Below are 24,416 nucleotides of genomic sequence, written 5' to 3' on the forward strand. Positions count from 1 at the left end.
TTCCTCTGCCCTTTGATTCGGATTCTCTCCTGAGGAAAGTTCCAGGGCACGATCTGTAATTTAACATTTTATGACCTACTTTAAAAAAAAACACATGGATTTCTGAAACAGCCTTGACCTCATTGAATATTTATTTTAGGCCTAAATTACAAACTTAGCCTTTGATTTTGGCAGTGTTAAAGGCAATACCTGAAAATAAATAGCTAATTCTCTGTCAGCCTCTGCAGAAGACAGTCGTTTACATCACTGTTCCTTGTAAATATAACCAGCAAGGAAAATTTTACCATCATTCTTACTATAGCACTGACTGAACGAGAATGAAGCCATTTACAGTAAAGAGTGAATGTGCTTTGAAAGGACTGGATGTGAGAGGTCACTCCTGTTGTTTTTTGGCATCCTCCGCAGGTGGTGGTTTCCCGTTTTGGCAACACGGAGCCGCATGTGGACTTCCTCTTGGACGCTCTTCCCGTGTCCTCAGAGGTGGCCCTGCTGTCTCCACAGCGACCAGACGCCGCCGTACTGCTGGTCACAGGAAACAAGGTGAAAATCTTGGGTGTTTTTAGCATTTCTGTGGGAACTAAGCTCTGATAATTCGTCAGTATATCAGAGAGAAGTTGTAAACTGGCTATGACTGTGTGTCTATGTGTGTGTGTTGAGAGAGAGAGAAAGAGAGGCCACATTACTTGACCTACTGAGTCAGGCCAGTTGCTTTGAAATGCAGTCTTATTTGCCAGCATATTACTGTCACATAGTGCAGCGGTATTTTGTTCAGATGTCTACACAACATAAGTGCTCTATCTTGTAGCAAGACAACCTGTCAACATTCATATAGAAATTTACAGGGCTAAACAGTTCAATGTTATTGATCAGCCACATAACCTGAACCCCACCGAGCAGCATTTCACCTTCTAAAGACAAGACCAAATGCAAAAGGGCCTCAAAACAAGCAGGAACTGAAGGTCTTGCAGAACCTCACTACAGAAAATACATAGTGTCATACAGATTCTATGCAGGCATAAATTGCAAAGAATTAGAAAATCAATGCTAAAAATATGGCAGTTTATTTAGGATCGTATCCTGCTTTGCACACTTAATTGCAATTCTGCTGAGGTGAAAGGGCTATGCATTCCTGCAAGGCTCAGCCAATCTTGATGTAAAAATGCTTGAAATAAAGCTGACATTTTTACTGCATTGTTTCATGTTAGGCCCTGTGCACTGAAGTACAGAGCCAATACTAGAAAAATCACATCAGTGCAGTACATCATCAATGTCAGAACAAAACTTTGTATCTTCAAAACAATAACCTTATAGGAGAAGGACAAAACATTGTTAATGTAAAAAGATAGATTTTCCAATTATTTTGAATTGGAAATTTCTATTAGTAGTTCATCATGCAATGTTAATGCAAGGTAAAGTGTACTTAGACTTTTGAATTATGCAAAGAAATAAGAAGAAGGTTTTTGCACCATATATGTAACAAGATTTTAAGATTTTTTCATTTTGGACCATTTCTATTGGCCCATTTGCTATGAAATTTTGACAGTGTAAACAGCAGCTGGCATTTTGAATTTTTAAAAATATATTCATATGCATATATTTGAAATAACACTGTCTAATTCTTTCTGTCTTGCAGGTGTCTAAAGTGCCTGTGATTGGTCCAGGCTGTGAGCAGTTGTGGAACTGCAGCTCATGTCTCCTGGCACCGTCCTTCATGGGCTGCGGATGGTGCAGGAACAGAAACCTCTGCACTCGGTCAGCTCAGTGTGAGACTTACCTTTGGAGCCAAGACTCCTGCCCCATTCTCATCAACGAGGTAACCGCCCTGCCCAACCACAAACCTTATTGCTATGGTTACTAAGTAGACAATAGCATCAAGCTAATAGAATAAGTGCTTCAAGGAATGAGACCACAGATGAAGCTCTGACCTTCATTGATTTTGAATGCTTTAAACATTCCAGTATTATCTGTAGTGACGCAAGATTTTTTAGAGACCTCTGGTCTCGTTTTAAAGGTTGTAATTGATTCTAAATATCAAGAAGTGTTCATTTGTAGAATTCTCCTGAGTAAGTGTGTGTGTGTGTGTGTGTGTGTGCGTGTGTGTGTGTGTGTGTGTGTGTGTGTGTGTGTGTGTGTGTGTGTTTATGTGGTCATGTATTTATCCTTTTTGAGCACCCAGTGAATGATGAATGATGTAGGTAATGTGGTAGTAATATTGATGTAAATGGAAATATTGCAAAATAGGAATAAAAACTCACGTATCTAATATTTTTAATTTTACTTAGTCATATCCATATATGTTATTATTATGCGTGTGAGCATGTTTGGCAGTGCTGGATGTTTGCAAAAATATCAGGCATTAAAAAATCCCTGATGCACTTCAGAATAACTGGCAAAAAATATAAAGCAGTAGCGGTTTTAAACCACAGCCGTTGTGATGCCATTGCATCCATCCTGGTACACTGTAACAAAAAAAATGTCAGTTAGGAAATGACTCACACAAAGCGGTGTTCGCACAAGGAGATCTCCTTCAGGTCAATGAATCCACAGTTTAAAACACAAAGCAGTGGTTTTTAAACCCTTTTATAGTGGCCAACTTGAAGGCCACTTTTAGCATGAGAACCAAAATAACTGGGGGCCACATGCTGCTGTTTTGTTTGGAGCTTGGCAACGTCTTATTGGCTTTACTTCATACTAGAAGACTTGTTGCCTTTGTAGCAGCCACTCTGCCAAAATAAATCATTGTCAGAAGCCAACAACATGTTGTAGGGAGACATGTAACCTATTATTTTATACAATGTTCCTACATCGGATAATTCACAACATGAGATAAGACTCATGATTAACAAATATGAACAAAATTCTGTGTCTGCTTTTTGTAGATCTTTCCTACCACCGCTCCACTGAAAGGCCGCACCAACATCACAATCTGTGGCAAAAACTTTGGCTTCAGTAAGAAAGATCGATTTAATGCCAGTATTGTTGACATTGAGGTGGCTGGAGCAAAGTGCAGGTTGACCAAGAAGGACAGTAGCAACCATCGGTAAGTCACTGAGCTAGAATTTTTGATGCCAGGTGAAAGAATTAGATGTGTTTAACCCCTTAAATCCCTTGCGTATTACATATTAAGGCTTATTATTCAGTAACTAAAGGGACTTTAATGCAAACTGGCTGAGCTATTTTTAGGTTATAAAAGTGTGTAATAAATTTTTTGGCTGGCTGGTGGGCTCTGGCCATTTAAGGGATTAAGTTCTTCTTATTACTGCAATGAAAAAGGGTGGTTCACTGAAAGTTCTTGAATTTTTTTTTTTATGAGTTAAAGCCACCAAGATGTGCCTTAGCTGTCTTCCCTAGCCAGAGATTTTAACACAGCCCTACATTCTAAACAGCTTTATTAATCAGCTGAGCCAACTGGACAATTAAAGTCCTCAAAGCCAAAAAATAAATGATGTGTTGAAGTAAAATTGATCATACTGATACATGATAATTTCATATATGACTAGTACCATGCTTTAGTCTTTGTAAACTCGTCTGGAGTTCTGTTGTTTTATGTGGAAAATCATTTACCCCACAGACACCCTGAAATGCAACTTTAGAGGAGCACCAAGCCTGGTTCCCAGCATTGTGGTCCATGTTAAAGTGGCCCAAAAAGTGCTTCATTGTGCAGTTTGTTCTTGCGTACCCAACTAGCTTAACAAAAATACACCAAACTCTATTCAAGGGCCTTTGTGCCTCCGGACACGACACTCCACAGCCGCCCCATTGTTGAGAGACGAGGAGAAATTTCCCTGATAGAATAGCTCCTGTGTTGTTTGTGCACAGTAGTATGCTCGTTATTAGTAAATTAGCTTGCACTAATAGCCTGCTTTCTCCACAAGCACACAAACTATAACTTGTTTATTGTCTGAGTTGTGGGAGATGTTTTTGTCTTTGTGTTTAGGTTGGTTTGTGGCCTCGATCATGTGAATGTGTCCAGTTCTGACCCATGGGTTAGAGTACGCAGTGGTAAGGAGCAGGGGCAGATCAAGGGCTTCACATTTGTGGTAAGAGTCTTCACAAAGCACAACACTAGCAGTCTGACACAAATATCAATCAACAGTACTACATATATTCTGTAGTATTTCAGCAGCACTACAACGGTTTCCTCAGCATAAACATGATGCACAGTTGACTTAATACATGCATTGTTACAGGTTAACGTTACATGCATATTCAGGTCAGGGTTGGTCCTCATTTTACTCTTCCAGAACCCTGTTATTAAAGGAATCTTCCCTGAGTTTGGGCCTAAATCTGGTGGAACCACGCTGACCATTACGGGATTGTACCTGAACAGTGGGAGCTCACGAAAGGTTACAATTGGAAGTGCCACCTGTGAAATTCAGACGTGAGAACCTGTAAAACTTTTAAACTCGGTATACAAAGGTAAGATAATATGTGCTACTTTGTCACTTGTGTCCTTTTCTTCCATTAGTGAATCAGCTACCGTGCTGACTTGTCAGACTCCATCTCAACACTCGCCATCCCAGCACAAAGTGCAGCTGCGTATCGATGGAGTGACCCGTGAAGCTCCTGCCAACTACACCTACAATGAGGACCCACTCATCCACAGTGTCCAGCCCACACGCTCCTTCATCAGGTGGGTCCCACTCATCATTGCTATTAAAATCATTTCAACAGAGTGGCTTTTAGCTCCTTAAACCCTAAGGGTCCACACATTAGTTGTTCACTGTCATAGTTAATGGATAATAAACCTGAAGATTAGCAGCTGAATAATTAGCCTAGGGGTTAACAGCTATTATCATTTTAGAACAATAAAGTGGCCTTAATGATACTTAATAAGCTGAAGTGGGTAATTGTTGCCTTGCTCTGATTTTGTAGATTTCTGAATACAAGAACCCGTAGTCAGTTTTACTAAAATCCCACACTGTTGCTTAGAACTTAGGCTTTAGCTAACTGATTTATTGTATTCTTATACTCATATAACCCCTGACTTTCCCATTATATAGATTCACTCAGTGCATTTGTGTGTTGTTCATCTCTCTAATATGTGCCAAACCATATGAAACTGAACTTGAACAGGAGGTGGAATGAAAAGTATGAACAGAGATAGAGCAGGGAAGGAAACTGGGCAAACAGACTGCTGCAGAAGACAGAGTGGGTGTAAAGGAGAGAGATTTTTGGGAAAAAAAGTCTGGCAAAGCAATTGGCTAACCATAGATGGGAAGACAACAGGTGGACGAATGGTTGCACCACTATGATGGAGGCGAGATTTTGAAGAGGAAGTACTGTGCAGAGAGGGAGCAAGGGTGAAGATTATTAGTGTAGGATTAAGCGAAAGGAAAGACAAGTGAAAATGAACAGAGTAGGATTTGTTGGAAGGAGGTAAGACAGGGGAAGTAAGCAAGAACTCTGGGGATAAATAAAGAGAGAATGAATAGACAGAATGGGAGGCAGAGTGAATGAGCCATTGAGGTAAAGTGAATGATTTGGGGACTGGGATACATTAAGCATGTGGAGGGGGGTTGACAGGAAATCCGTATGAGTGTGCATACGACAGCGGGTTTGCTAATATTGTGTGTTTATATGTGCCTACAGCGGAGGCAGCACAGTGATAGCGTCTGGCGTCTACCTCCACTCAGCCATGCAGCCTCAGATGGTCCTCAGCGGCCCTCCCTTCACCAAGGACAAAGAGGTTTACGTGGTGAGTCTCTGTTGCGCTGTACGCACACTTTGTCAAAAAAAAAAAAACATTGACCATGTCACACAGGTGTTATTGCCATTAACTCCACTGTAAGGGAAAAAGCTTTTAGAATGAAGGAAAAGAAAGTGCTGGAGCGGCAGATGTGAAGAGGAAATGGAAAAGCCACGCTTAACGCTCCATATAGTCATCACCTCTGGCTCCAAGTGTGGAAGCCAACCTGTTTATTCACCTGATTTCTCAGCAAAATCTCAAAGAGTCTGCAGCTTCTCAGTGCTCTAAAATGCCCAGTCAGGACCAAATGTTTGTGACCGCTACTTGAACTTCAGCTGAAGTCATTATTTTATGGTCGTGTAATTATAATGTACTGCATCTCATCTTTCTTCATAGTCACCAAAGGGAAAATCCCGACGTGACATCTCATATGATTCTGGTCTGTTCCAGCTGGAGTAGTCTCTGAGTCATTTGCAGTTGGTCTCAGCTCTATCAGGTAGTAGAGAAAGTGGCCTTAGAGTGATGCCACCTTATATTTCAGTGCAAGTGCAATCTATATTTCAGTCAGTTCTTCTTAGAAATGGCTACAGACACATAACACACTCCTGCTGTCAGTCCTGACCGCCGTACTATGCAATTTATAGCTGAAATGTTAATTACCAAGTGATGTACACAAGCCAGTACATTCGCAATTCACAGAAGAATATTCTTTGAGATTCTATGCATTACCTGCTGCTTATGTTCATAATATAACAGACAAACAGTAGACAGTATGTTGTGATTCCATGCAATAGAAGTCACGCTATCCTTACTAACGATTTAGTATGACTCCACAGCTGTTGCACTGTAAATTCTTTACCTCAAACAGTGTGGGGTCCAATACTCCCACCATGAACTATAAAGAACAAGTGTTTTATTGTTTTTGCGCTTTTATTGGGAGGCTGCATGGAAGAAGAAAAGTCTTTCCTGTCTTCAGTCTGCCTCAGTCACGTAACCTGAGTGGACCTGTCATCCGTTATGTTGAGGTTAGCTCTACAATGGTGGAAACAGAGATGTGGTTTGGGGTTTCAGGTTTCGTTTCTTGTGGGCTAGAGCCTTCGTTCTGGTCAGTGACAGGCCTCTTGTGTATCTGCAGAAGAGGAGTTCTCTGGATCTTTGCTAATCATCAGTGGGTTTTGTATCCATACACAAGAAGAACCCCAGAGACAAAAATGAGGGAGAGCAATCAACCAAGTTGAATTTGTGCCCCAGCAAAATCAGCAGGGGGAAAAATCTCAAGAGCTTTCTTCCATATCTGCTACTGCGATCTCTGCTAAATCCAGGGCTCAGCCAATCTCAGCTTTCCCACCAACATAAAAGGCATTTTTTACAGGCTGCAACTTGTTGCTAAAGGCTGGCATCTTTCAGAAAAGAGAGAAACCTTTAAAAAGCAGAAGATCTCACTTCCTTCTGGTTCCTGGCCTCCTGGAGGACATCTTTCTCAGTCATGGATCCTAGAAGATTCCGGATGATGTAAAAAGCATTCAAGTTCACTTCGTCATCTATGAAGCTATTGTGAAGCGGGTTAATGGTGATTACAGGTTCCTTCTGTGCTTCAAAGTCCTCAGTGGGGTGTCTAGATGAAGAGCCACCTGTTTTCAAGATCCATAATGGGTCGAATTGCACACACCAATACAAGCCAGAGCTGGCTTTCTCATCTCAAACCTTCATAAACAGCATGTCCATGCAGTAGAGGAGGCAGTAATGTGGGTGTCTCTTTTTCCTGCCCAGTCTGGTGGTGCCCAGGAGGTCATCTGAGTGTCTGGAACTCATCTGCTCTAATCCTCTCTGTAGGACATCTTCATGATGGATATCTCTGATGTTAAAGCAGTGCATTTTGCCTGTTTTTCGACAGTGGTTTGAGAATCTGTATACATACAGTTCCAGTTCTGGTTGACCTGCCTCCACTGGTGTTGTTTAGGTGTTTTGTTACACTGATAATTTGTCCTTTGATATTATATGTGGTTTCTCATGTAACTAACTTTGATGGTATCTAAAGACGCTTTCAGTGTCTCCTGCTTTGTTTATCTCTTTTCTTCAGCAGTGGTTATCCAACCATAAAATCCTTTGTGAGGCGAAAGAGTCAGACACTGTTTTTGTCAAACAGTGAGCCAGAGAAGCCAATCAGCTTCAGACATGTTTGACTCGCCCCACCAATATGGCCCCTCTGTGTACATCTAAATCAGCAGTGGGTTATCTCACTTAATCCAGCCTGTTAAATGCTGTGTTTGTCAAGCAGCGACACAGAGACAGACTGAAGCCCTTCAGCTTTAGAAATATCTGACTCCCTCCAGAGTGCAGCTCCTCTGTCTGAATCAGTAAAGGGTTTACTTCTTATTGTTTAAAGATACATGAACCTTGTTCAGTTGTACAGACAGTTTCTTAACTAATTCTTTAATTTGAAAGGGGTTACGCAGAATAAGTGTGTGCTTTCATGTTAATTAACAGGGTCAGCAGTAGGCGTTTGCCTTCCATCTGTGATATTGCTCAATCGAGACCTGGAGAGGAGAGGACGGGGAAACTGTTGACAGGAAGTAGCTACCACAGTTAACGGAACTGTGGCTATGCTGGCTTTAACTGAGATACTTGAGAAAACATGTAATTTAGAAGGCTTTCACATTGTGGTGCAATGTCGGCCTCTTACAGCACCGCAAAAATCAGCAACACTGTTTCATTTATTTAATTTACCATCAACATTTAAGCACATGTGCAAGCTACTCATTCTTCAGCATCAGAAAAAGAGAAAACAGAAGATTGCATATATGTCAAGGTTTTAAGTATTTAGTGTGTTCATCCTTTGCCTTATATGAACTTCAATTCATTTTAGGTTCTTTCACTTTTTCAAAGAATTCTGCATGCTTACAAAGTTCAGACTTAAAAGTTGGTTACATTCTCTGCTTCTCATGATCCAAGTAATCCCATTTACAAATTTAGATTGAGTCCCTATAACCTTACTCTACATCTCAGAGGTCCACTTTTGATGTGCTTTTCTTCTTTTTTGTCCATTTAATTTTCTCACTAAGGGCTTCCCGACAGCTACACATTCTTTAAGACCCAAAGCATTCAGTTGTCTCACAGTGAAAGAATGGACAGAAACACTTAAATTCTCCTCTTTCTCAAAGATGAAAGCTTTAAGTGCTGTTTATCTGATGGTGACAGTTGTGGTGATCTCCCAGGACTTGCATGGCGTACCACTTTTTCTGTATATTTTAATCATTTTAATCACTCCAGGCTTGGAAACTAATTTCCTTTGACTTTCTCCTTCCTTATACAAGTATGTAGTCTTGTCAGAAATGTTAGATGCACATAAGGAAGAAAGTGTGTTTGTGTTTGATTAATGTGTTGTGTGAACGTTAGTGGTTTTTTGAAGGGGAGCATATTGTCAGTGACACCTTTCGGAACAGCTTTTGTTGGGAGGACACAGCTATAACTTGGTTTTAAAATGGAAGGATGGAAGAGTTAAGTGGCAATAAACCATTTTGGCTGGAAATTAAATAAACAAATAAAAACTTTTGCTAAGTACTTCATATGTTAGTGAGTAAATGCAGAGACTCTAAAATGCTCTTGAAACAAGCTTTTCACTTTTTTCCTGCTGAACTCGTACTTTGTGTCTAATCTTACTCTCCACTCAAGGTCATGTTTGTCTCTTCGGTGCAGTAGATAAATATGCTACATCAATGGTTCTGACCACACTGCAAATATTTACCATGGTCTGGCTCTCTATGGGGAGTTCACCCACTGCAGTGACAGAGTTGTTTTTAGGCAGTCAGAGCAAATCTACCATGCGCATTTGCAGGAGTAGCTCCAGAGAGCTGGACTGAAACTTGCATTCTGATAGTTTTGGAGCAGAGAGCACTGAGCACTATCAGCGCATATGCTTGAAAATAATCCCATCAAAGGCTTCAGGATGTGCTTGAAGCTCCAGGCCTCATAAACCCAGAGAGAAAACACAACGTTCACATTAAGTATGAGTGGCAGGAATATGACAGGCATAAAGTGAAACAGCCAGCCACCATCCAGCACTCTTACGGGCCGAGGAGAACGCAGCACGGACAGGAGGTGTGATGGGCTGGAGAGAGCTGCCAAAAAATAGAGTCACTGTTGGCATCTGCTGAGCCTCCAAGTCATAACTCACATAGTGTTTGGAGTTGGACCCCAACGCGCACAAAGAATCCCTGTTCACTTTTCCTGAAGATTATCCTCCACATACCAGCACTGCTGAAACTCAGTGCAAGCAAGAAGCAGCTTCTCATCTGGATCCAGTGCACTGAATATTCCACGTTTTATTTGATATAGCATCATTTTCATAACCTGCTTCATTGCCTGTGGAATGTATGCTTACTGCTTGCATAAATATCCTGAGGCTTATGAAGTCATTATGAAAATGTCAAAGCAGCGTGTGCTCTGGCATGGCTTTGTCTTCTTTGAGTTGTAAATGAAGCGCACCATCTGACAGCAATAGGTCTTATAGCAGGGTTTAATAAATGCTGGCTCTCATGCTGTCATGAGTGAGTTAAGATGTCATACAGAATGGCTTATATGTTATGAGTTTCAATGCAAATGCAACAGAGATGCTGCATAATTCCTATTTAGAGAATAGCACTTAGTACATTGGGAAAAAAATAGCACTTTTATGAGTTGATATGCAGAGTGAAAGTAACTAGCCTAGACATGGTTTTGAGCTTGGCGCTGAGGATGTGACTTAATTCTGTTGTTTGTGTTTAATGTGCCTAGACGTGCACACAGGATGAAGACAAGCTGACCATCGTCTGCATCACTCCTTCACTTAAAGGCCTGAATATTCGGCCTCCGGTCGCCACTAAGATGAAGTTTGTGCTCGATGGATTCTTAACACGGGAATATGACTTGACCTATGTGGAAGACCCCAAGTTTGAGGAGTTTCAGAAGCCCACGCTGACTCCCAGAGGCAGTAAGAGCGTGCTGGAGATTAAGGTAAGAGAGCCAGACACTTTCTACTGCCTGGCAGATAGAATCTTGCATGCCTACATTGTTCTATGTTGATTATATGTTCCAGATTTTTTTGTGTGGGAACACATACACACAAACTCAGACATACCAAAGCAGGGTTTTTACTCATATTCTTAAAAAAGGTTACATGCACACAATTACACACATTCACGCAAGCCCACCTCGATTCTTTGCACTCACTGATGTGGAAGGAAACAATACTAAGACCAAACAGGAAATGTAGTTTGTATCCCATTGCGGACCTGCTGACCCTCTACCCTCCATATTCCCTCTATTCTCCCTCATTGTTCTTGAGCTCCTCAAGCTTCCAGCCTTTGACACATTAATGGTGAGAATCCTTTGCATTAGCGAGGGAAACCGGGTGAAAAACTCAACGTTTTTAACAATGAAGCACGAGAGGATTTTTTTTCTAGCAGTGCCACTCACTGGTCCAGTGCAGCTGTTGAGTGGAGGGGGGTTTAGATGAGATCCTGTTTTTTCTTCAGAATCAAATCCCATCCGTGTGGCACTGGTCCCTTTAAACACACATTTGAAGGCCGAAATTATGGAACATGTCCACTGAATGGGTGTATTTAACAGTAATGGGAACGAGAGCAGTTATCATTTATTTTGGATCTAATTAAGTTGCGATCATGCCACCACAGTCATTCCCATGTAATTTGTTTGTTTACATTTGCTGCTGGATGCCAGGACCTTGTTTGTAGAAATGAAAATTGCACTTGGCAGCTTGTCTTATACTCTGTAGAATATCAGAGACTAATAATACACTTAGAAACTTCGTCAGGAGAATGAACAGTAAGACTGTGTTATTTCTGCTCATTGATCTGTCTCTTTAGAACCACTAATGCATGAAATATGTCACAGTGCTCTCTGTACTGTAGCTGATTATGGTAAAAAATGGTAAATTGTTGGAGACTCTGCTAGAAATCTGTTGCGTGCCAGCCTGTTCCGATCGGGTCTCTAGCTGGTCTGTACTGTACAGTAACAGGTGCTGAAGTGAACTGTGTGTCCAATCTGCAAAGCCCAGGCTGTCATGCGAGGAATGTGATCGCTTTCTTTATTGCCTTCTGCGCTCTCTCTCTCTCTCTCTCTCTCTCTCTCTCCCTCCCTCTCTCTCTCTCTCTCTCTCTCTCTCTCTCTCCCTCTCTCTCTCTCTCTCTCTCTCTGACATGGGTTATAGTGGACACAGTCATTTAGTCCTTAAGGAATTGAGCATGAATACATACCTTACTGGGGGGTATTTTACAAAGGAGAATTTCCCAGAAAACCTAGACAATTCAATAGCTCAATGTTCATTAACTCTGCTTCTTATAAGGCTGGTCTGACTTTTGGCTGAAGTTATCTGGCTAACCGAGAAATCTTGTTTTGTGAAATCAGTAGCCTTTCACTGCTGGATATGAAGTATATCACATCCCCTTCTTCCTCTGTGTGCAGGTTCCTCGTGTAGATGTGGAGGCGGTGAAGGGAGAAGTTTTGCGGGTGTCCAACCGCTCATGTGTGAGTGTGGCTCTGGTGGGAAACACACTGGAGTGCACTGTGCCCCCTGAGCTTCAGACCGCCACCAAAGAGCTGGAGGTGGAGGTTAGAGAAACCCCATCACTCTGCAGTCTCTTTCTTTCCCATCAGTCTTTTTCTATTGTATTTAAGTCCTTTTGGAGCTGGATTAGTTTTACCTGGGGAGGTACTGTAATTTAATTGATTACTGATTATATTAATTTAGTATGAATGTGCAGTGTGGAGTTTTATATTCTGACAGTAATAATTGTGGAGTGATTTTAATTCAGTATGAATCTACAGTGTGTCTGTGGTTTTTATGATATGCCAATAATAACTGAGTAAGTGGTCTTCTGTAATTAGCCGGACACGGAGCTCCCTCAGTAGTAGTATCAATGCTCCAATTCACCTCACAGTAATGAAACAACAACACTTGCTAATAGACACGCCTGTGCAGTGTGTTGTTATTGTTACTGAGTGAGGTGTATCACAGAACACAGGCCATCACCTTTAAGTCCAGGCTCTCTGTGGGAATTTGGGAAAATACACAGATACTTTATCTCGTACCAATCGACCGGTGAATTCCCACAAAGTTCATTCCTGTACCTCCTCTGGTAAAACAGTCTAACTCTAAAAGTGCTATAGTCCCTCTCTCTAAAAGTCCCTCTTCAGTCTTCCACTTCACTGTTCACTCAGCCAGACTTTCAGTGCCTCCACCTCTTTGATTCTCTCTCTACACAAAACACACAACACACTCCACTTCTTACCGTACCTGAGCTGCACTGTGACGGGTCTGCCAGATGAAATCAGGGCGTCAGATTAGGTCAGCAGTAATATTTTCTCTTACCTCATAGACTTGACTGTGTGGGGTAATATTAGATATAAATCCTCTCTGTGGTGCTTTATTATTGTTTTATGAGTTAGAACCCAACACAGATAAGACTTTATATTTCCTCTCCATTCACTGTCGGCTCAGTGAGAACATTTAAGAAATGTTCCTGGTCTGGAGAAGTGGATATCTGATAGGACGGACCTAACACTGAGCGAGTGTTAGCATAAAGCGTTTATCTCTCTGAGCGAGTACCACGTGTGTCACATCGGGGTTTAATCTGACCATCACAACATAGAAAACTCATCTCAGCCTAAACTCAATAACCATCTTCCCCACATGAAGGAGACACTGTCTCTCATCCAATTTCCCCTCCTGCTTGTGTGCAATGTCTGGCCTCTCGAGATTATTTCTGAGTGAGTGAATGCTCCCTCGGTATGTGTGAGGTGGTGGGCTGATGGTGTGCTGTAGGGCTGCCTAAAGTTGGTTCATGAAGACATTTTATTTGGCCAGTTAGCCTAAACTTAACCCCTGCCTATCCCTTCCTTTTTTATTAGTATATTGTTTTGTCTTTTTGGCCCTCAGCCACCCAAAAAGATGCATTTTGGCCCCCAAGACATTAAGCTTTGGCACCCCTGGTCTGTTTAAACTGAGGAGTAAAGCTTTAGTCCTTGAGATCAACACCAAATAATGGAGTTAACCTGCTCTATTCAAGTCAAGTGGTCTATTTTGTCTTTCCTCAATATTCTTGTAAACACTAGAATAAAATGTGATTCTTCAGGCCCCATGATGCAACACACAACAGCAGCACATTACACAGGACTTCATAGAGTGCAGATACATGACAGCGAGAAATTAATGCAGACATTAAATGCACTAAACAACAGAACTACAGACTGATAAATACACAGAATAATAATTACACATGACGGTAACTAGACAGGACAGGACATAATAGCATGTATCCCATAAAATGGAGACGTTGGTAATTGGCTGATAAGTTGTCATCTGTCTGCCCAGAAAACACTTTTGTAGGCCTTCCAGGTCTGGACTTAAAAGTGGCAGTGATTTATAGCCAGACTAAGGCAGTGATTCAGGATGTCAGTGGGTGTACACTGTGATTACTTTTGTCCTTTGGGGATGTCTTACCTATTATACACATACTGCAGTGTGCACTATTTAATGTATGTGCTTCTTCTTGCATATGCTGGGAAGTACAGTTCCTCGTTTGTCAACATAGATTTTATCATATTGTGGATTTTATGATAAGCCCAAACCGGTGAACTACAAGACCCCATTTGTGTTAGCTGTGTCAGCTATAGGTGGAAACACCAGCAACCTTTTTCATCACTTAAAAAAACATGCAAGTGTGTGAATATGAAGCTACTTGAGTATGTAAATTAACATTCATACAAACAAAATGAAGCTTTTTAGTTGTAAACCGCATCACACTATTGGTTTTATAAGGTTAACAAGACACTGAATAATTTGTTAATTTTAAAAGGATTGTAAAATTTGTTCATTGTGACCTTTCATTTTTTGCTATTGTTGTGTATTATACAGCAGTTAGTTCTGTTGGCACAGTCTGATGCAAAATGTTCTGCTTGTGCTGTTATTAGTGATAAATAAATTCCACTAAGCACCAGTGACTTAGTATCACTGCAGCTAACCTTTATTAAGTTTTTACTTCTAGGCTAGTAGGGTATATAGAAAATTAATATATATTAAATAACTTCAGAAAGTTATTTTTTATAATATTTGACCTGTAGCTTGTTTGGTCAGAGTCTAAAGAGAAGACAGGCGTACGTCAAATTCTGAACCTGTCGTTGCCCCTAAGTAAGGTTGAACTGACAACAGGACAAGTAAAGAAATTGGAATTAGCCAAAAATGTAAACACAAAACAAAATACCATTTAGCAAACAAGATGGGCTGTGAAAGGCTTTAGAGAGTGGTTGGAATAAAACGACATTCAAGTTAATCTGATAGGCTTTGAAAAAGCTGAGCTGGACCTGATATTGCAACATTTTTAAGGTTCTTTCGATTAAAAAAAAGCTACTACTTCTGTTGCATTAGAAATTATTAAAGCACATTTAAAGCACATTTGCAAAGATATCTTTATTTTGCAGAGCTGTTGTATAAACGCAATAGAACGCACTGGTAACACACAGAGTATGTGTGTTATCATGAATAATATCATGACTGTGATGAGCCTTCGACAGGTGCCTGAAACCAAATCACAGCTGTCGTATTATTTGCAATAACCCACTCACTCTCATGTTCTTAACTATTGTATACTAATTAGGGATGCATGATGATATTGGAATCATGTTGTTGTTGGAAGATATAGCTTAAAAGGCATTTGCGTTATCAGACAGAAGTTTAGATTTGACTGATATTTTAAATCGATATTTGATGGGGTATTAATTGTGTTCTGGGGGTGCACAGTGTTTAGGCGATACTAAGGTACTGTAAGCATTTTCTTCATCTCTCTACATTTGTAGCCTTACAAAAATGCTACTAATCCAGGTAGATTTAGTCACAATTTGTACAATTTATGTAATTTTTAAATGTTTATGCATCCCTAATACTATTGTAGACTCCTGTGTACTAAGACACTGTTGTCCAGATTCTAGAAAATATCAAGATACAAATTTGAGTTTGTATGGCCTGTGCATGTGTAAATGTTCTGTGTGTGTGTGTGTGTTGTAGTGGATGCAGGCCTCCTCCTCAGTGATTCTGGGTCGTGTAGTTCTGGCGCAGGAGCAGGACTACAAGCCGCTGATCGTTGGTGTGGTGTGTGTGTCCATCCTGCTGGTCATGCTGCTCGCGCTCTTCGCTTGGATCAGGAGGAAGAAGCACATCGATGGTACGTCACAGTGTGTGTGTGTGTGTTTGTGTATTTGAAATAAATTTGCTGTTGCACAATTGCCAGTGTCATGTTCAGTGCTGACTTCCATTGTAGTCAGCAAGCCGAAAGAAATTATAATCTGTTTTTGATTGCGGTGGTTTTATCTTTGCCAGGAATGTTTGACTTACTATGCAGAGAACTGTTTGTTGTTTGAAATCCGCTTTATAAATCATTGTGACTCACTGTGGACGAGAACTCACGGCTGCCGTAAAAAGGCCTTGTTTACTGAGGAGATGTTTTGATAATAGTGTGTCTTATCCTGAGGGAGTAAGAGAAAGGAGTGGTTTCTGGGTTGCGCTAGACTGACACTGCAGGAGCACATGGGGAAGCGGCCTGTCCTTGTTTTCTTTTTGTAAAGACTCTCTCTCTCTCTCTCTCTCTCTCTCTCTCTCTCTTTCTCATTTTCCTCTCTTTATCTCTCTCCCCCTCTTGCTTTTCTTATCTCTTTCTTTTTTTCTCTCTATCTTGCCCACAAATTCCTCTTCAACCTCTCTCCCTCTCTCTTTTTATCTCTCTCTCCATCTCTCTCTCTTTCACCCTCTCTCACTCTCCTGCTCTCTGTCTCCCTCTCACTTTCTCTAATTCTCTACATCTTTCTCTTATCTATATCTTTCTTTTCCTCTCTCTCTATTTATCTTACTCCCCCCTTCTCTCTCTCTCTCTCTCTCTCTCTCTCTCTCTCTCTCTCTCTCTCTCTCCCTCTCTCTCTCTCTCTCTCTGCGTGTAGATTTAGCTGAGGGGATGGTTTGGTATGACGGCCGTGCTCACATTCCGCACTTGGACATGCTGGCAAACGCGAGGAGTGTGAGTCCCACTAATGAAATGGTGTCTCACGAGTCTCTGGATTATAGAACCACTTTGCTTGAGGGTACGTTTTGCTTCCTCGCAGTTTCTCTGCTCAAAATAAAGTTTCCCTTTCATGCTGATCTGAGAGCAGTTTTCGTTGTTTCTGTCAAATAGTCTCTGGAGTGGATCTTTCTAGAGCTCAGCACGCACACTTTATCCTCCTTTTCACCCTCAGATCTCCCTCCCCCCTCCTCTCCATGCTCCTCTCCACACTCCTCTCAGCTCCTCTGCATGCTCCCTCGCTCTCTGCCAAACAAGCGAACGACTCTCTTTCAGCCTCTCGCCTGTAAAGCCAGGCTTCGAGTTTCTTCTTTCTCTTTGTAGTTGTTGTAATTATCTGACCTCCCAGACGAGCGTATTCATTTGTGTGACCTTTGTAGTCTCCAGCTTCAGTGAGCCTGTGATTGACCTTTGACCATTTGACCCCATTGAATTCCTTCACAGACCAGAGCTTGCCGATGTCTCCGAGCGAGTCGTGTCGGCCTCCTCCGTATGCTCATGCACATGTGGATCTGTCGCCCATGCTGGGGGCTGAAGGAGACCTGGCCTCCCCACTGCTGCCTGTTTCTGCTCCTGTAGACCTGAGCAGCCTGCACCCCGAGCTGCTAAAGGAGGTGCAGCATGTGGTCATTGCCAGAGAGGACCTGCTACTACACGTCAGTGAGATTATTGGAAGAGGTGAGATGATAATGGATCATTTTACAGAAGAATGTCATTGGCCAGCCAATGGAAACATTCACAGTTTAACCTCTTACATACATACATACATCATCAAACGCTTATCCTTCTGGGCGGGGGGGTGCTGGAGTTTACTCTAATTTTCTTTATTTTACATAACATGTACAAGCCAGGCACACACAAAACACCATACTTTACACTGTTAGGAACCCAGCTCTCAAAAAGAGCCCCTTTTTACTGTAACTATTGTGAACTACTAGGCCTGTCACAACTATAGTCACCTGATTGCAATTATTTGAACTAATCACACTTATTCAAGATGGCTGCAATTATTTTACTCAATTGTTTGATTAAGTGACCCTTATTAGTCCCACAATGGGTAAATTTCACCTCCACATTTTACTCACTCATGCAGTGAAACACCACATACACACTAGTGAGCACACACACTAGGGGGCAGTGAGCACAGTTGCCTGGAGCAGTGGGTTGCCCTATCCGCAGTGCCCGGGGAGCAGTTGGGGGTTAGGTGCCTTGCTCTAGGGCACTTCAGTCACATACTGTCGTCCCAGGGGATCGAACCAGCGACCTTCCAGGGCTTCTTCCCTAACCACCAGCCCATGACTGCCCCCACAAGATTGTGGACACTTGATTGTGAACACTTGATTTGTGTTCACAATCAAGTGTTTACATTGCAACAAACAACGGGAATTAGTCGCTTTTCATTCATTAAGTTGAAGCACATATAAATAAAAGAAAGCGCGTTAATTGAGACACATCACAGGTTTATTAAAACAACAAAACATCTTTGAACCAGGTGGCAGAATTTGTTTAGAGGGCAGCAGTGAGTACTGTTTTAAGCTTGAGCTGTTTTGATCTTTGCTTGGGAGTTACTGAGTATCAATAGCTACAAAGGCAGCTAGCTAATCTACCAATCTGGGCACTTTAAGCATGTAATTTATTAATTGGATCCATTGAACAAAAAAGACAAATTGTTAATTGCAGTTAATGATGACAGTCATCAGATTTGAGCCTCACTGCTCATATCTAGATGCACACCCATAACAAGTGACTGGAGAACACCTTATTAATAGTTAAAGTTTGACCTCCACTTACTGCTTGTTTTTTCTTGAATAATAGCTATAAGTACTGTTAAGCAATGAATGGATTAACCTGTGCGTTCAAAAGTACCCTTGATATTACACAATTCCACTTAAACAGAAATGATCCTAGACATTTGGGATGTAACAGTGCATTGTGGCATGATTTGATTTGATTGTCAATACTGGATTCACAATTTGATATTCCTGTGATATTTTGAAAAAAAATTGAATGAAGTGAAATGATGACTATATTCATGTTGATGCACAGATTACTAATGAACACGCTGGTTTGGTTTCTTCATTGGTGCTGGTTGTTTGCATACTAAACGATGCAGTTGCATTTGATGCCATAATTTATAGAATACCTGATCTCCAAGATGCACTGTCACATTTACCCAGGCCGAACAATCCACACATCCACCAAATCTTCCAGCCTGCTCTAGTCGCAAGTGAACTGAGCAAGTATGACTGGGCGATACATAAATGGTTAAATATATAAATATATATTAAATACATAAACAAATATCCAGTGTTTCTGCTATATGTATTTACACATTCAGACTTACACAATACAATAACTGACTGCTTGATTGCTCTGGTTTGATATGACAACTATAGTATAGAATGTGCACTTGCAGTCATTATAAAATGAGCTTTTAAGGAATCTGAAGCCATTTAAAATGATCTCTGATCAGCGCGACACTGTCGAGTGTCTGCTTGGTAAATTGTCTGTCTACCCATTGTGCTGCAGAAGTGGGGGTGTGAACTCAGCTAGATCAGATTTACTGTGGAGCTCTGCAGAAAAGACCTTTCCCATCATGCTCACTCTTTACTCCTGCACAGAACGCCCTAAAATCCCTCTAACCCCACCGCAGACCCCCTGGGAAAGCCAAGCTGCATGTGTGTGGATGTGTGCGTGTAAGTAAGCATCAATGTGTGTGTGTTGGGTTGCTTGGTGGGACGTGTGGGGTGTGTGTGGTGATTTGTTCCCGTGTTAAGTTCCCGGCTCATTGTTGGACTGTCTCGAGGCTCCTTGTGGTAATCTGACTCGGCTGCCATCTGGGAGGACGTGATAGCAGCTCAGAGGGGAGATTACTCTCCTCTCCACACCATTATTTTAACACACATACATACATGTCACCCCCCAAAAACACTGCTGCCCCACCTTCAGTTATAGCACGGTGTGCCACAGGAGACTTTTGGAGAGAATTCACACGCGTGCTTTTGTTCTAATTATTTAATCTCTTTTTAGGCAAGTAGTGATTGGGAGATTCCTAGTTGTTCCAAGTCAGTCAGCTCCGTTTTACCTCAAGTGTAGACAGTGGAAAGAAGATTTAAAGGATATTGTGGATGTGGAAGTGAAAAGATAAATGATAAAACACTATATTAATAAAAGAGAAGGATTAACATTAGGGTGCTGCACACCACAAAAAGCGGCTGTGTTTGCAGTAGCAAATCCTGAAACTCTGCCATAAACATCAGAACATTCTAGAAGGCTACATCACTGCACTGTTTAAAGCATGTGTGTCAGGCTCCAGTCCTCGCAGTCCAAAACACTGCAGATTTTAGCACAATGCCTTATTAACCCAACACAACCCCAACACCTGACTTAGCTCCTCTGCTAATTAACATGGCCTTCATGAGCCATGTTAGAATTTAGAATGTCAGATGATGCCAATCTCTGCAGAACTTTGGCCCAGAAGGTCCCCAGTTTGACGTGCCTGGTTTAAAGCCAAATGTCAAATGTACACAAGTTCCTCTTCAAACGTAAATGTAAATGTAGGAAATCAGCCAAGACAAGTTTGGCGCCTGAAGTTTACGTCTTTGGTTTTGCACTGGAGCTACAACACTAATATAGCTAGTGAGTAACAAAAGCTGTAAGCAGTGTGCAAATGGCATCAATAAAAATGAACAAAGTTTTTAGTTTAGTTTTAGTCAAATACTTGTAGTTTTATACTTGTGTTCATTTTTAGATAACGTTTAGTCGTAGAGTCTCAAAATCTTCATGAGCAAGTCTGTTTGAGATTACTTACCACCTCCATGGTTTGAGATAAGTTTTGTTAAGTGTTGGCACACAGTTTGCACAATGCTAATTGGTCAGTGTAATCCTCTATTACTTCTTAGCTACCTTAACCTCATAGTTCCAGAACAAAACTAAAGACATGAAGCCCAGGCATGAAACATGTCTTGGCTTACATTTGAGGTAAAGGAAAATCTGTATAAATTTGATTTGTGGCCCAACCATCGCTTTAAGTATGTGTTTTCAGTTGATGTACAGCTGTTCTTGAGTCATTTTGTGTGTATTAGAGCAGGAAATGCTCTACTTTGTACTGCATGTGTATTGGAGCACACCGTCACTAATAACGTCAGGTCCATCCATGATTACCATTCAAAATAAAGTCACTCTTATGTCTGAACTCACTCAGCATTGCACTATGACACTGCATCATCATCGTCATAATCACAGAACTTGTATGGTGAAAGTCTAGTATGGGAAAATTTCCTCTCAGTTGGTGAGAGAACCTCAGAGAAAAAGAAGGAGATACGGGGGAGACAGGGTGGAGGAAACACTAACACTTATACTACATTGTTGTGCTGTCTACACTGCAGTCATTAGCACTAGTGCAGCCTTGGGGATTCTTTATTGTTAGAGTTGTGAAAAGCTCAATGAAATAAAATCCCCGTGTCCATGCAGCCGGAGTAATGAGGAGTTTTGATAGATTGATGTACTGATGCTGTACTAATGGTCTTTTTCTCTCCCTCTGTACCAACAACAGGACACTTTGGTTGTGTATTTCATGGGACTCTGTTAGAACCGGACGGCCAGAAGCAGCACTGTGCGGTCAAGTCACTAAACCGTAAGTATATGTATATGTGTCCATTGGGGTTGTAGTTCACAGTACACTAGCCAGGGCCCAGTTTTCCCAAAGCAACTTAGTGTTAAGATCATCGTAAGTGGTAAAGAGAGTGTTCAGCGTGCCGTTTAAGAGTCATCTTTGCTAATATGCTTTTGGGAAAACCCAGCCTAGTACAGTAAATAGCAGTTACTGGGACACTGTTAACATATGACTTTGAATTAGAGTTTTAATCCTGAAAGTTTAGTCCCAACCCAAATACAGACCAAGAACTTTCTGTCCAAGACCAACGTGACCCACAGATCCAGGTTTTAAGCCAGAACCTGACTTAAGCCTGACAATATTTTGAGCTCAACCTAGACCACATCAAGTTTTAAGGCTGAAACTGACCTGAGATCAAGAGCATTCTAACCCAAGCCATCATTGCACAAAGTACTGAACAAAACCTGATATTTGAAATGATGGCGCTAGTTGAATTAACCTGTGGCTACAAAATTAGCCATCATTAGATCATAGAGAAATTAAATAAGAATACATATAATAATATAATGTACTAAAATAATCAACTGTCCAAAACTAAGTGAAAGTCCTGCTTTAACAAATTTATTCATCAAGCAATGCTTACAAACAACATCCCGAAGTATTTTAGTCTGGATAAACTTTAAATGATGTGCAGTTCTTAAGCTGGGCAGTGCTGATATGTATGATGTTAGCTAAAAGTTGTTAACTTGTTTAGTCCTAAATGTCTATTTATTTAAAGTAAAGAGGAAAAGTAAAGCAGGTGGAAATGCAGGCTAAAATCTGTTAAAAGTAGGAGGCAGGCTGTGAGAACCCGAACATGAAATTTTAATCCGACCCTGAAATATATTCGACAAATGACACCCAGACCTGATCAAGCCTGATATGAGCCAGTTGAAGCTCTGCTTGAAATACTGATATATTGCTTTTATTCAGCGGTTTGCGAAGTGAAAAGGGATGCTTTTTTTTGTCCAGGCAAATATGGGCTCATGTTTAAACCTGCACATGAGAAATAAGCAGGCCTAAACCATCTGTACCGTTTCCGTCTGTTGTTTTATCTTGGACCATAGAGCACTTGAAAGGAGAGTGTTGGCTGTTTCAGATATGGCTCGGTTGTTATCTCCTACACTGAAAGATCCTTTACATTTCCATGCCGTATGGAGTGTTATGAAAGGGCAGGTTTAGACAGCACTGGAAAATGAAGTATTAAAATGGTATTTGTGTCGATGCTTAGATGATTGTTTGTTTTACGTTTTTTTTTTTATCCTCTGCTTGATACTGTTGTCACTGTCCTCTTTCACTGAACTGTGACATGAGAGGCTAATATATTACATGACTGTTTTAATATAACTGTCTAAGCATGGAGATGATAATAATGATGATGAATGAGCCGTCTAGTAGCCATATCACGTTAGAGTAGACTCTAATCAGGTAACATGTCATTCTGAGACTTTAGATTTATGACTTGATCTGTGTGTTTCTCTTCACTCATGTAGCTACCATTTGTTTTCACTGTTGGGTTCTTTTCAACAGTACAGAACCTGAGCCAGTTTCTCTTGCATAATATAGCAACTATTTATTCGGTATATAGGGTCCACATATATACAGTCCCCGGCTTTATACGGGGAGAAGCTTTGATTTCGTATTTTGCCTCTTTGCATTTCTGCACCACTGTTTGACATACAGTCATTCAAATTTTTAAATGATTCTTCTTAAAACCACTTACACAGATTTCATAAAGATTCTGACATTCACCAATGTTTTCATGTTTGGAATTTGTTCTTATTCTTATTCTTAAGTAAGAACAGAATCCACACACTCTCTAACACAAAGTTATGAACTATTTTGCATGTTTAAGAACACGTCATAAATATGATGTAGACTTTTTCTTAGGACCTTTCTGAAGAACAAATTTAAGAAAAAAAGGAAGATATTGGTGAATAAGGCCCTTTGTTTTTTTTAGATGTTCATATTTATACTATATTTCATCTCACTTGTGTTCAGACATTACCATAGCATAGGAATTATGATCACAATAACTGATCCCAGAGCGATTCTGCACCTACAGAGGTGGTGAGTGGACACTGGCCTTGGTCTTTGAATCTCTGTTCTTTTTCCTTTCTGCTCTCTGGTGTTTTCAGATCTCACTGAAAGACTAAACAGCTGTTTAATCCTCCCTAAATGTGAAAGCTCTACAAAATAGATTAAAGAGGAGACGGGGGGAGAGGGGCAGGACCAGAGACACCAGAGTGTGTCCAGTAATGGCTCGCTCATGTCACACTAGATTAAGTCTCATGTCTGAAACAGCTACTCTCAGGGGTGACGTATTGAGCTGAGCGTGTGTGTGAAAGGCCTGATGGTATTTTAAGTGAATTTTCTGATATTTGTCTCCAAGGTGCGAGTGTGCAGCCTAGCTTAGATTTGAATGTATTGTTGTAGATTTCACAGGACTTGACCTGAGACTGTAACAATTAAAAATAATTCAGATTTCAAGAGGTAGTTAAACATGTGTGACCTAAATTGCACAGGTGTCAAAATAACCAGATTATTGTGCCATTATCATTTTTGATTTGGTGTATTAAAAATATACATGATAGTTTGTTGTTCTGGCTTTACACATCAGTAATGCTTCTCTATGTCCTAGGGAGTAATATGCTCTGTTTCTTGACTGCAGGAATCACAGATGTAGAGGAGGTTTCTCAGTTTCTGAAGGAGGGGATTATCATGAAGGACTTCAGCCACCCCAACGTTCTTTCCCTGCTGGGCATCTGCCTGCCCAGTGAAGGTTCTCCTCTGGTGGTGCTGCCTTACATGAAGCACGGAGACCTGCGAAACTTCATCAGGGATGAGACTCACGTACGTTCAGCCATCCTTCGTGATGCATTCACAAAACATTTATGCAGCCTTCACACAGAATTCACCTAGCCATAATGCAGCATTGCTACAGCCTAACCCTTACAGTCTTGTCCAG

General features: G+C 41.0%; 1 protein-coding gene across 2 annotated transcripts in view; it reads left to right on the forward strand.

The window, feature by feature from the left end:
* Positions 1-24,416, forward strand: part of met (MET proto-oncogene, receptor tyrosine kinase) — a 57,314-nt gene that overhangs the window by 25,469 nt on the left and 7,429 nt on the right. The window contains exons 4-17 of one of the 2 annotated variants that reach the window (XM_036568264.1): positions 406-540; positions 1,634-1,813; positions 2,880-3,040; positions 3,938-4,040; positions 4,245-4,381; positions 4,469-4,633; positions 5,593-5,698; positions 10,463-10,681; positions 12,152-12,298; positions 15,750-15,906; positions 16,676-16,816; positions 17,239-17,472; positions 21,350-21,430; positions 24,120-24,301. In XM_036568264.1, coding sequence (XP_036424157.1) covers positions 406-540; positions 1,634-1,813; positions 2,880-3,040; positions 3,938-4,040; positions 4,245-4,381; positions 4,469-4,633; positions 5,593-5,698; positions 10,463-10,681; positions 12,152-12,298; positions 15,750-15,906; positions 16,676-16,816; positions 17,239-17,472; positions 21,350-21,430; positions 24,120-24,301 — 2,148 coding nt within the window. The other variant, XM_036568265.1, reaches the window with a different exon arrangement.

The sequence above is a fragment of the Colossoma macropomum genome, unplaced genomic scaffold, assembly GCF_904425465.1.
Source record: "Colossoma macropomum unplaced genomic scaffold, Colossoma_macropomum, whole genome shotgun sequence".
In the NCBI taxonomy this organism is placed as follows: Eukaryota; Metazoa; Chordata; class Actinopteri; order Characiformes; family Serrasalmidae; genus Colossoma; species Colossoma macropomum.